Source organism: Lolium rigidum, chromosome 2, assembly GCF_022539505.1.
Source record: "Lolium rigidum isolate FL_2022 chromosome 2, APGP_CSIRO_Lrig_0.1, whole genome shotgun sequence".
Lineage (NCBI taxonomy): Eukaryota > Viridiplantae > Streptophyta > Magnoliopsida > Poales > Poaceae > Lolium > Lolium rigidum.
Window position 1 is genome coordinate 142,204,337 of NC_061509.1, and position 13,382 is coordinate 142,217,718.

General features: G+C 45.5%; 1 protein-coding gene across 1 annotated transcript; it reads left to right on the plus strand.

Annotated features, from left to right (window-relative positions):
* Nucleotides 1-3,642: 3,642 nt before the first annotated feature.
* Nucleotides 3,643-7,809, plus strand: LOC124687371 (mitochondrial import inner membrane translocase subunit Tim13-like). Its single transcript, XM_047221161.1, has 2 exons — nucleotides 3,643-3,884; nucleotides 7,425-7,809. The coding sequence occupies exons 1-2, from the start codon at nucleotides 3,768-3,770 to the stop codon at nucleotides 7,569-7,571; spliced, it is 264 nt and encodes an 87-aa protein (XP_047077117.1). The 5' UTR covers nucleotides 3,643-3,767; the 3' UTR covers nucleotides 7,572-7,809.
* The last annotated feature ends 5,573 nt before the right edge of the window (nucleotides 7,810-13,382 follow it).

The window sequence follows — 13,382 nt, forward strand, 5'->3', positions numbered from 1 at the left end:
CGAAACGACTAAAGCTTTATTGATTAATCAAAGAGTTTACAAGGATTCCAACACCACTATGTGGTTCATAAAGCCACAAGTGCGTACCAGCATTTGAAGTTGTCGTCGTGCGAGCTAGACAATGTGGGTCTGTATTAGCTTCCCGTCATTCATGGCTAAAACTACCCTCTAAAAAATGTTGCTTATTTAGCATGATCTCAGCAGTAATCATGCACTGTTGACCTCACTTATGACCTTCTTTGATCTCTTTTGGCGAAGGCAATAACTATGGAGGCGATGGCAATCCGAGAGGGTATTAGACTCACGGCGGAGAAAGGCTATAACCAAGTGATCATAGAAAGTGGCTCTCAGTTGGGGTTGAACCTATGTAATGTGGATGAATATAAACGCTCAGAAATTAGATCTATTTGCCAAGAAATTAGGGAGATTACTAGAACTTTTGACTAGTGTTAGCATTGTTTTTGCTGGGCATGAAGCAAACATGGTTGCCCATCTATGTGCTAAACAAGCTAGTATTGATAGGAAGAGATGCACGTGGACTAACTATAACCCAGGTTTTCTTGTTGATACTCTTTGGAGTGCTTGTAATCCTATCATGGAAAAGTTCTGTTGCGTCTTGCTCACATAAAATAGTATCCGCGACCCTGTACCCCCGTGTTTCGCTCACTAGGACGACACAGGGGGTGTTCCCATCGCGCCACCGCCAAGACCCCCGCTGCGCCCGCTCCTCTTGCCGCCGCTGCTGCCGGGGCGGACCCAGCCGCCGAAGGTGGTTGGAGGTGGAGGTCATCGAGGATGGACGCAATGGTCACAATGGCCGCTATGGCGGGTGCGGCCGGATGATCGTCGTGTAGTGCCCAGGGCGGCGCCCCTGGTCGGGGTGGTGGCGGAGATTATCTTCCGGTGGCGCCATGGCTGGAGTGAAGGTGCAGGCCCGGCAGGTGGTGGTATTGGATACCATAGATCTCGATCTGGGTATCTCCCAGGCTGTCACTCCCGATCTCGATCTTCGCTGTGTGTTGGGCTGGTGATGTCTACGCACGCTTCTATTCTTGTAAACAGTGTTGGGCCTCCAAGTGCAGAGGTTTGTAGATCAGCAACAAATTTACCTTAAGTGGATTACCCAAGGTTTATCGAACTCAGAGAGGTAGGGATCAAAGATATCCCTTTCAAGCAACCCTGCAATTACGATACAAGAAGCCTCTTGTGTCCCCAACACACCCAATACACTTGTCAGGTGTATATGTGCACTAGTTTGACGAAGAGATAGTAAAATGCAAGTGATATGGATGAATATGAGTGGTAATAACAATCTGAAATAACTATAGCAGCAAGTAAACATGCAGTAAAATAGTAAATAAACTGTGATTCGATGCTTTGAAACAAGGCCTAGGGATCATACTTTCACTAGTGGTCACTCTCAACAATGATATCATAAAGGAATATAAATATAACCACTTCACTATGCTACTCTGAACAACTCTCCGGTTGGGTAACGAACACTAATTCACCGTGTAGGGCTGCAAAAGCAAACCTTAAAGATGTAGTCCCAAATACTAATGAACACCCCACGGTGTCACTTTGAGCATTCATAGGAGGTACTAACACACCACAATTTCATAGAGACATCCAACTCAAATAATGATTCAGTGAACAAGTATTCTGTGAAATAAAGCCTAAGAGACCCACACGATGCACACACTGTCACCTTTACACACGTGGGACAAGGAGTCTCCGGAGATCACATAAGTAAAATCCACTTGAATAGAATACCGACATCTAGATTACAAAGCTATCACATAAAGATCACACCATGGGAGAGAGAGATAAACCACATAGCTACCGGTAGAGCCCTCAACCCCGGGGGAGAACTACTCCCTCCTCATCATGGGAGTCAGCAACGGCGATGGAGATGGTGGTGGAGTCGATGGAGATGGCTCCGGGGGCAATTCCCCGTCCCGGCAGGGTGCCGAAACAGAGACTTCTGTCCCCCGGATCTCGTCTGCGACGGCGGCGGAGCTACGAAATTTTTCGTGGATGGAAGCCGATTGATTTAGGGTTTTTGTGTCGGGAGCTTTATATAGGCGAAAGGGCGAGGTAGGTGGAGGCTTGGTGGCCCCAGACCACCCCTAGGCGCGGGCCAGGGCTAGGCCGTGCCTAGGCCTGGTCTGGCCACCTCCTGGCCCTCCTTCGCCTGCCCTCTGGACTCCGTCTTCATTTCAACAAAATAAGAACTTCGGCTTTTATTTCGTCCAATTCCGAGAATATTTTCTGTACAACTTTTCCGAAATACAAAACAACGGAAAATAGGGAAGGCATCTTGTCAATAGGTTAGTGCCGGAAATGTACAAAAGTGCAACGAAGCATGAGCAAAACATATATAAATTGGTGTAAAACAAGCATGGAGCATCAAAAATTATAGATACGTTTGCAACGTATCAGCTGGTTCCGATGGAGGATCGGCCTTGCTTTGTCGTCTCCTTTCCCCTACTAGCCTTGCCCTCTAGGCTGCTGGTAGAGTTTGGTGTGGCGGCTTGCAGGTTTCCAGCGGGTGGCGTGGGGGCTGCTCTCACGGCATGAGTAAATGTGGTGGTCCTAGGATCTCTCGCGCCAAGACGAATATCTACCTTATGCATGTCCGTCTGGATTTGGCTGCACGATGAGTTCCGGAAGGCTCCGCTAGCAAATGGAACAGTGTTCATGTCTAGAGTTTGTTGGATCGGGAGGTATTCGGTCGTGGGCACCCATGCTTTTATTCCGACCGTTTGGTTCTGAAGGGAGCGACGCAAAGCTCTGTTTTGTGTTGCCAGCAACTGACATTTTGGTCCATGGCGAAATCAGTGACATAGAATTTCATGAAGGCCGGATTGGTGGACTAGCAATGGAAGTTCGAGTCTGTGTGATATTGAGGGATTTGCTTGGTATTCCGGGATTCGTAGAAGCAGTATGCAAGTGAGGGTAGCAGCACATGTAAAGTTCAGAATTTTACCTTTCAGGGTGAGAATTCAAGGTTTGCTCTTAATTAGTTGTGCCTGACAGTGGTGTTGTTGAAGGCATTATTTTGAGAGCGGGGACTATCTCCAGGTGAAAACCTAGGATATTTTGATCTTTTGTTCCAGGATGAAAAGTGCCTGACAATGGTGTTGTTGATGGCGCTTGTGCACGGTTCCCTTCTTGGAGGCGTCGCTTGTGGAGAGCATGTATTTCAGGTGTTGTCTTGATTGTGGATGTACTGTTGTTGCTATGCTAGAATACCGTAGCGGGGACTTCTCTTTTCTTAGTTTTCTTTTTCTTTTTTTTTCTGTGTACATCAGTACTACCATTAGGGTATTGCGTTGTTGCAGAGGCTGGGTATAATTGGTATCTATCGATGGTAATATTTTTCCTGTATCAAAAAAATCCTATCAGATAATCAGCTCTATGAATTCGTAAAAAACAAATACCCGGCCAGTTCGGCCCAAATCGAAGTTTTGTCAAGATGTAAAGATTTGAAGGAAAGAAGGCCCGTTATATACGGAAAGATCCTACCCACTGCACATCGACACATGGGCTTGGCTGCCCAATAATAACGTGGGCCCATATATCTTGCTGCTGAAGTTGGACCGGCCCTTCGCCGATCTGACTTCTTAGGGTTTATTATCCTGCCCGGGCGCCGCCCCTGCCCTGACCCTGGTATAACTCGCCGTCCCCAGAAATCTTCGGCGCAGAACACACCGCAACCACCGATCACCAGCGAATACTTGGAAAGCAAGCAAGGCGAAGCCGGCATGGACTCCTTCTCGTCGTCGTCGATGTCGTCCTCCGGCTCGCAGCAAAGCACGGATGCGGTCATGGAGCAGATCAAGGCGCAGCTCGCCCAGGCCTATGCCCAGGAGTTCATGGAGGTGGAATTTCTTCCCCAATCTCCCCCCGCCCCCCCAATCCTTTTATATCTTCAGTAATAGCTCTGATTTGGTCAGTATTGACGGCTAGGCTTCTAGCTACTGGGCATCAGTGATTACTGATTCGCATCTAGCAGGTTTGCTTGAGAAGGAAGCGAATAGTTGGGTTCCTTTTGTTTTCATAGATTCTGCTGCTGCTGCTACTCTGGCGCCGAATATTCCTTGGTTCCCCAATAGCAGGAGTAGTTTCGTTGGGGATTTCTTGTTGTGATGATTGCAAGTTCTCTTTTGACATCGTTTAGGGTTTATTGTCAGATAGGTGTTCTGTTTGGGGGAGATTGCAGATTCTAGCTTTGAGCAAGCAGCAGTCTCTGCAGATTCTAGTTTTGAGCAAGCAGCAGTCTACATTGCTTGGTTGGGGAAATTTGTGCTCTATTTATCGACTTATACTTTAATCGTTTTAGATGGTATCCCATTGTGTTTTTACTAATTATTATAGGATGTATATATTCATCTCTTAGTAATGAGCTCTTTATTTGAGTTTGGGCTCAATCCTTTTGCTCCTCTAATAGCTATAGCTTTAATGTGATTGTTAGCTAGATCAGAGTAGCTTATTTCCATTCCTAAGTACATGATATTAGCTTGGAAAGAACTTGACATGCTATAACTCTTAAGCAATGTTCACTGAAACTGTTGATTTGTAATAACAATCTACATATGTTTTGAATATATGATCTACCAAACAGATCTGCATTGCCCTCAAATTAATTGGAGGGATGTGGGATGGGCTGGTGGTACAACTAGACTCCCAACTGTTTGTATTGTCCTATTTATTTCCCCTAGTCAGTAAGGATCATTGTTGAAAATCTTAGGATTCAAATCTATTAAAAGAACAGATCAATTTTCTTGACTTAGTGCCTTTATCCACTTTATTTAGCATTTATATTCCATATATGTGTTTAATATATGCGTATTTTTTTTTCCTTGAGGCGAGATATATGATGCACATCGGCAATATAGGATACTAGTGTCAATATGGGTATGGCGTTAACAACATTTTCCAAATTCCAATATCACTAATTTGCAATTTGGTTGTATGTATATATTTAGAAAGAAATAGTATAGCAAGAAAAGACACAAAAGGTCCAGCACATGTCAACATTAATAAATGAGATCTTTAAGACAAACATCATGCACTAATCATTACTATAAATAAGTTATTCTGATACTTCTGGCCACGTACTAAGCCATATTTTTCTTTAATGGTACGTGATACCTATCAGTTAGTGTCACACTTCCTGGCAGAAATGTTTGTACCTGAGGTTTACAAATGTCCATGAATCTCTTCGTCTCATGCATAGTTTTTGAAACCAGACCGGTGACCGAACCGGTCAGAATGTTGGTTCATTGGTCCACTGGTTTGCTTGTTAGTTCATCGGTTCAATAGCTGGACCTGTCATTAAAAATAGGATTTTCTACTACTGTGATAGAGAAATAAAGGTTTATGCAGGCTCGAAAAAACAAACTAGGGAAGATAGTTAGTGCGTTGTGGTTGAGGTCACGACTTCAACACTTGCAACCAGGTTTCGAATCCATCCCTCTACCAACATATAATTTTAGTGCAGAGATTTGCAGATTACTGTTGCTGGTTGGACCGTCCTGCAGTTTCTGAACGAAGCTGGCGGTTCAACCGGAAATTTTCTGGTTGACTTCCTTGTCCGGCCATCTTTCACTACAGTCTGGCAGAGGCTCTATTTTTTTTTCTGGTTGGACTCAGGGTCCGCTATAGTTTCTTTAACTAGGGCCTTGTGTTTTCAGTTTGTTTTAATTTGGATTTATATAGATTGTTTTGAGAACCTTTGGTAAAAGTTATTGTTAGGAGAAGCAAATGTTGGTGTTGTTCTATTGTAATCAATGTTGGCAAGTACCAAACCACTATTTAGTTTTAGATTCGTAAGTAGGTACTGAAGATTTTATCTTCTACTAGCCTACCCAAAACGTATTATAATATGGAACATTGGTTTAATTGTTAAGCCAGGTGAGGGGGCAACCCTTTTCTTAACAATATTGCATCCCTCATAACTTAATGTTATCCATACAGTAGAGCTTGAGACAAAGAGTACATGCTTTTTTCTAATGTAATGTGTTGTAGTATTATTTGATTTGAACTATTATTACATTGCACTATGTTCAACGAAGATACACTATTTTTTTTTTTGGAGATATGCTGTGCGATCCGCGGAATGGCGATGTAGCATGTTATATTTTTCTTTTTAATCTAGTGATGATCTGTAGCATTGGTATAAAAAAAAATCCAGCGCCCGGTAGATATTGGGGACTTAAAAACTACTCCCTCTGTTTACTTATATAAGATGTTTTAGCTTTTAGTAGATTCATCATCTATTTTGGGATGTATCTCGACTATTTTTAGTGTGTAGATTCACTTATTATGGTGTGTATCTAGCTCACTTGAAGTGTCTAGGGCTCCTTTGATTTGAAGGATAGGAAAAACATAGGAATAGGAAAGGTATAGGATTGGAATGGCATGTCTACTTGAATCCTATAGGAAGATGAAGTTTGTTTGATTGTAGCAAAGGAATTTTTCCATGAGGTATGAGCTAATGCTTTTTTCCTATAGGAATTACACTACAAGATTCCTATAGGAATTTTTCCTATAGGCTATGTTCCTATGAATCAAACAACATGTATAGGAAATTTTCCCATAGGAACCAAATCCTACACAATTCCTATGCAAATCCTTTGAATCAAAGGAGCCCTAAAACGTCCTATATTTGTGAACAGAGGGAGTACATTGTATTGCTACTCGATAATAGTGAACTCGCTAAGTCGGTGTCTGTTAACTTGCTTAGACATTGGTTCAGTACTTCAGTATACTTAATAACACCTTAAATATATATTTGAGATTGATACAAGCAAATTGTATCTTAACAACCCACATGCTTCTACTTCCCTGAGGTCTTGCTATTGTGTTGACTTTTCAGCATTGTCTTTGCTATCTGTTTTGCCTATCTATTTATTAAGATAAAGGTGGTTAGTTTGAGCTGGTGGCTACCCTGCAACCCGGGTTCGAACTCCATCTTCGCGGGTTTTCGGCTCAAAGCTTCTTCTATAAGAATATGCTCTGGGTGTTGGTGACCGTGAGTCTTGTTTTTTTAAAATCTTTTTATTAAGGTCTTCATGTTACCCTTGTGGCCAGAAGATCTGAGCGAATTATTAATTTCTTGGGAAATGTAATTTTGGTTGAACCAGCACTTCTTAATTTGAAAATGCTTCCACAACAAACAATGCACAAAGTATCAGGAGGGAAGTTTCTAGGTCTGTTGATTTGTCAATGATGTCACATAAGAGATAGTTTGAGAAACATCTTTTTATTTTCCATATTTGTGCATATAAGCAGTAATACATATCGTGCACAGAACAAAAACCATCATATTCGCTGCGAGTTCATTACTTCTTCATTAGCTGTATTGTTTCTTTCTGCTATATGCATAGCACCATGCTAATTGTCTCTTGCAATTTCAGACTCTTGGGACCAAGTGCTTCGCGAAGTGTGTGACCAAGCCAGGAACAAGCTTGACAGGAAGCGAGAGCAGCTGCATATCACGCTGCGTTGAGCGTTACATGGAGGCAACCGGTATCGTCAGCCGTGCTTTGTTCAGCCAGCGCTAAGAAGCCCGGCAGTGTGACGCTCGAGTCACTGGTACTATGGGCCGAGCTTTGTCTAGAGTTTCAAGTCGTCAGAAGGCAGTGACGGCTGCTACTTAATTTGTCGTACACTGTTGATTCCGTCAAAACACTGGAGGTTTTCTATGTGCCACTGTCTTCTAGTATTGCGAATGGAACTGGATGTATTGAGTGGTGCAGATCTTTTAGCTAAGCTCGGGATTTTCTCGTGCAGATGCTGCTATATTTTGTGCATGGTTACTCATGACTATCCACGAGCTACTGTGTTGAATAACAGATATTTATTTGAACACAACAGGGCCCGCCCTTCTTGCATCAAGTTTTGGTGAGGATGAAGTTATAATGAATAAAAACGAGGATGTGGAGATTTAGGGGGGCTGCTTTTGCAGCTGGTTCCGGTAAAGATGGCGCCATGGAGGCTGCCAGCCATCGGTCACAACTGCTGATGCCAAGGCCACTACACGGAAAGCAACCGAGAAAAGCCTAATTTGGATCATCAGTCCCTTCCAAAATAGGAAACCAGCCGAGCTTATTCTTGGAGATGTTGGCAACAAGTTCTCGGAGAGGTGGGAGCTCGTTGCAGCCAGCAGCTAGAACCCTATCGCCATAGGATCCACTGTTGGAACGTGGATACGACACACTCCAGACGAGCATAGCGCCCAACACCAGAAACACTAAACCTACCCTAGACTAAGCAGTATTTACAAGGCTAATCTGAGCTCCTCTCCCGCCTCTACCCGTGATTCAAATGATCTACTCCCTCCGATCCCAAAAAAGAGTCGGAACGCTAATACACATTGATTTTACAATTAAGCCCTTGTAAAATCAGAAAAGCCATTCCGCGTCCTACGAATTTCAGAACAGGCAAGCGATCTGATCCTCCATATCGAGCGCCGCCTTCAGCGGCTGCTTCGGCTCCGTGCCGGCACCATACGGGTCCGCCATGTCTAGGAAGGCGGAGATGCGGGAGGCCAGGGCCTCGACGCCGGCCCAGCAGGTATGGCTTCGCGGAGGAGGGATGCAGCAACGGGGGCACCGGATCTAGTGTGTCTGGCATCACAGCAATCAGATCCATCCTCGCCGACGCCGGATCCGGCGATTTGTCGCCGGCGTGGACCCAGAGGTCTGCCTTTTTGCGGTGGGGAGGTCGGCGAGCCATGGATGGTCGAGGGGAGAAGAGAGAGTAAGCGGGGGAGGGTTGCTGGTTGCTGGGTGCGAAACTGCGAATGCGGGGTGCGGGCTGACCCGACGAGATGTGGTGTGCGGGTTGATTGGAAAATAAGTGCGATGGCTTTTTTGCAAAACTTACCGTCCGACACTTTTTCCGGATCGGAGGGAGTATTAGTTTAGACATGAGATCTGCTTTTGCCAATTTTGCCTTGTCCAGCTCGAAGACATCTCACACTTACTCGTGGGCTGCCCCCGCTTCTGCCCCATGTGGTGTGCTGTCGCGCCCTCAATGCGTATCCAGGCCGACGCTAATGAGCGGACTCTTCTCGACGCCCTCTCCAATTTTGCCTTGTCCAGCTAGAAGACATCTCACACTTACTCGTGGGCTGCCCCCGCTTCTGCCCCATGTGGTGTGCCGTCGCGCCCTCAATGTGTATCCAGGCCGACGCTAATGAGCGGACTCTTCTCGACGCCCTCTCCGAAAGCCTGCCTCCCATGCACCCGATGGCACATAACACCGTCGTGCTTGCCCTCATGTGGTTCATCTGGAAGTCTCACAACAAAATGGTTTTTGACGTGGATCTCGTGTCTACTCCCAGTGTGCTCGCTTTGTTGGTCGATCACCCCCCGACTTTGGATCATCCGCGCCCCGTCTCGTGTTAACATGGACCCCATGTTAGCTTGGAGTCGGTCTGTTTATTAGACTATTTAACTATGTACTCCCATCTCTTGCGACCCCCCTCCCCCCTTCCACCTGAACTTCTATTTGTTGGGTGTGGTACCCCGCACCAGACCCAAGCTGTTGGTTGCTACCCCCTGGTGTCACATCCGTGTACCCCTTACGCTATTAATGAAAAATATGTTTAGGTGGACGATCCCCCCCCCCCCCCCCCCATTGATTCCTAAAAAAGAGGACTGATAAAATGTTCGTGCATAGTTGCCACGGAAAAACAAAACACCTATCAATAAATCGACTTGTCAACTTTGTAATTTAGATAATCTATCGGTTTACATGATGCTTCTACATAGAGAATCTGAGGAGGAACAACTATTGCTCGGTGAGAATTGAGAAGTCATCAAAGACCTGAGATTGAGTGATGCATCATGAGAAGACCCAATCAGGGGTGGATTCCTTTGCTTAGGGAATCTCCAACGGGGTGACGCATTTCAGATGTGCAAAATGATCACGCGTCCGTTTGCATTGGGCCGCGGATACGAAATTAGTCGTTTTTACCGCGCGTCCATTTAAGTCGGGGTGCCTCCAGTGGGGCGACACATTTGGCCCGGGGACATGAATTGGGATGTTTTAAACAACAAAATAAACAAGGTTTAAAGTAGTCTCAGTTATTACATCCTAATTCTTAAAAGTTTACATAAAAATAAGATGATATTGACCTCTACGCATTGTCTTCATGGCCAGCCAATGCTCACTGATGCTCAATCAGATCCGTTTGTAGGCGTTTGGACATGTTCTCGTCAGTGACTTCAACATTCATATGCAGATAATGATGATGCTCCAGGAATTGACGCAACAGGTCACCCTGGAAATTCTATTGGTGCTCATTGCGGTCATCAGGACGCTCTTTCTCAACGATCATGTTGTGCATGATCATGCAACAGTTCATGACCTCATGCATGGTCTCCAGAGACCATGTTCTTGCTGGGTGACGAAAAATTGCCCACCGAGCTTGGAGCACACCAAATCCCCGCTCCACATCTTTCCTGCAAGCCTTTTGCATCTTGGCAAACCTCCTTGTGTTTTCCGAGTTTGGATTACGGTCAGTTTTCACCAGTGTGATCCAGTTAGGGGAGATGCCATCAACAAGATAATATGGCTTGTCATATTCATTTCCATTGATCTGGTAGCTTACCTGGGGAGTTTTGCCTTGCATAAGCCTGTTGAAAAACGATGATCGGTGCAACACATTGATGTCGTTGTTGGAACCAGACATGCCAAAGAATGAATGGCAAATCAATAAATCTTGAGATATCACTGCTTCAAAAAATGAGTGCATCCCTTCGCATGGCCGATGTACTGACCCTGCCATCCAAATGTATAGTTCTTCCACTCCGAGTGCATGCAATCTATGCTACCAATCATGTCTGGAAACCCTCTAGACTCGTTGATAGACAACAGCCCCCAGCCACCTAGTATCCTCAACTGTTGGCTCCCTCAAGTAATATTCTCCGAACACGGCAATCACGGCTCGGCAAAAGCGATAAATTGACTCAAGGTAGGTGCTCTCACCCATTCAAAGATACTCATCGAATATATCAGCATCCATTCCATAGGAAAGCATGCGAATAGCTGTGGAATATTTTTGATACGAGGTGTAGCCTAGCGCACATGTTGCATCGAGCATGCATTGGAAGTACGGGTCGTAGTCTCTAACGCCCGTAGAATGACCATGAACAGGTCCCTTGACATCCTGTACCGGCGCCGGAACATTTTTTCCGGGAACACCGGATCAGTGCGGTGGAAGAGTAGTCCTTGTGGAGCCGGATGTGCCCTTCCACTATGTTGCGTGACATGTTTTTTGAGCGGCTCTTCACAGAGCCTCGGTGCACCGGCATCTAGCTGGCATTGTGCTCGTGGATGATGGAGGCCGCAGAGCCATGTTTTGCGCCGTATGATCGGACTCTTCGTCGGAAGAGAAGTCAATGACCTCAGCGCAGAACTTGTCCAACATCTTCCACATTTCCATCTGCGTGGGTAGCAACCGTTGATCAATGGTCCCCCACAATAGCGACCAAAAGATGAGTAAGAAAACTATATGCACAATTGACCGAACAGGTCCTGGGCGGGAAGGTCGGGCGACGTAACCGAAAGATGTTTGGGCCCCAAACACGCAACAGATGCGCCCCAGAACCTACCCCAACTCACATCCTGTTCTCTGGCGCGGCAAGGCCCGAGCAGATGACATGTACTGCGGCGGTGTTGCGGGGTAGGGTTGTTGGAGATATGCCCAAGAGGCAATAATAAAAGTGGTTATTATATATCTTTATGTTTATGATAAATGTTTATATACCATGCTATAATTGTATTAACCGAAACATTGATACATGTGTGATATGTAAACAACAAAGAGTCCCTAGTATGCCTCTTAACTAGCTTGTTGATTAATAGATGATTAGTTTCATAATCATGAACATTGGATGTTATTAATAACAAGGTTATATCATTATATGAATGATGTAATAGACACACCCAATTAAGCGTAGCATAAGATCACGTCATTAAGTTATTTGCTATAAGCTTTCGATACATAGTTACCTAATCCTTATGACCATGAGATCATGTAAATCACTTATACCGGAAAGGTACTTTGATTACATCAAACGCCACTGTGTAAATGGGTGGTTATAAAGGTGGGATTAATTATCCGGAAAGTATGAGTTGAGGCATATGGATCAACAGTGGGATTTGTCCATCCCGATGACGGATAGATATACTCTGGGGCCTCTCGGTGGAATGTCGTCTAATGTATTGCAAGAATATGAATAAGTTCATAAGAGACCACATACCACGGTACGAGTAAAGAGTACTTGTCGGAGACGAGGTTGAACAAGGTATAGAGTGATACCGATGATCAAACCTCGGACAAGTAAAATATCGCGTGACAAAGGGAATTGGTATCGTATGTGAATGGTTCATTCGATCACTAAAGTCATCATTGAATATGTGGGAGCCATTATGGATCTCCAGATCCCGCTATTGGTTATTGGTCGGAGAGAGTTCTCACCCATGTCCGCATAGTTCACGAACCGTAGGGTGACACACTTAAGGTTTGATGTTGTAATGGTAGAACTTGAATATGGAATGGAGTTCGAAGTATTGTTCGAAGTCTCGGATGGGATCCCGGACGTCACGAGGAGTTCCAGAATGGTCCGGAGAATAAGATTCATATATAGGAAGTCATTTTATAAGTTTGAAAATGATCCGGTGATTTTACGGAAGGTTCTAGAAGGTTCTATAAAAGTCCGGAAGGAATCACTAAGGAAGGAGGAGTCCCGGAGGGACTCCACCTCCCCATGGCCGGCCAACCCTAGAGGGGGGAGTCCAAGGTGGACTCCACCTAAGGGGGCCGGCCACCCCCCACATGGAAGGGGGAATCCCACTTGAGGTGGGAGTCCCACCTTGGGTAGGTTTCCCTACTACATGGAAGGTTCTTGTGTTGGGGTCTTATTCGAAGACTTGTAGTCCAACACTTGGGGATCCACCTATATAACGAGGGGCATAGGGGAGGGGGCCGGCCACCAAAAAAACCACAAGCTGGCCGCACCCCTTGAGGCCGGCCACCCCCTCTCCCAAACCCTAGCCGCCCCCTCTCTCCTCCACCTCTCCCGCACGCTTAGCGAAGCTCCGCCGGAGTTCTCCATCGCCACCGCCACCACGCCGTCGTGCTGCCGGATTCAAGGAGGAGCTACTACTTCCGCTGCCCGCCGGAACGGGGAGAAGGACGTCGTCTTCATCAACACCGAACGTGTGACCGAGTACGGAGGTGCTACCCGATCGTGGCACCGTGATCAAGATCTTCTACGCGCTTTTGCAAGCGGCAAGTGATCGTCTACCGCAGCAATAAGAGCCTACTCTTATAGGCTTTGGAAATCTTCAAGGGTGAGTCT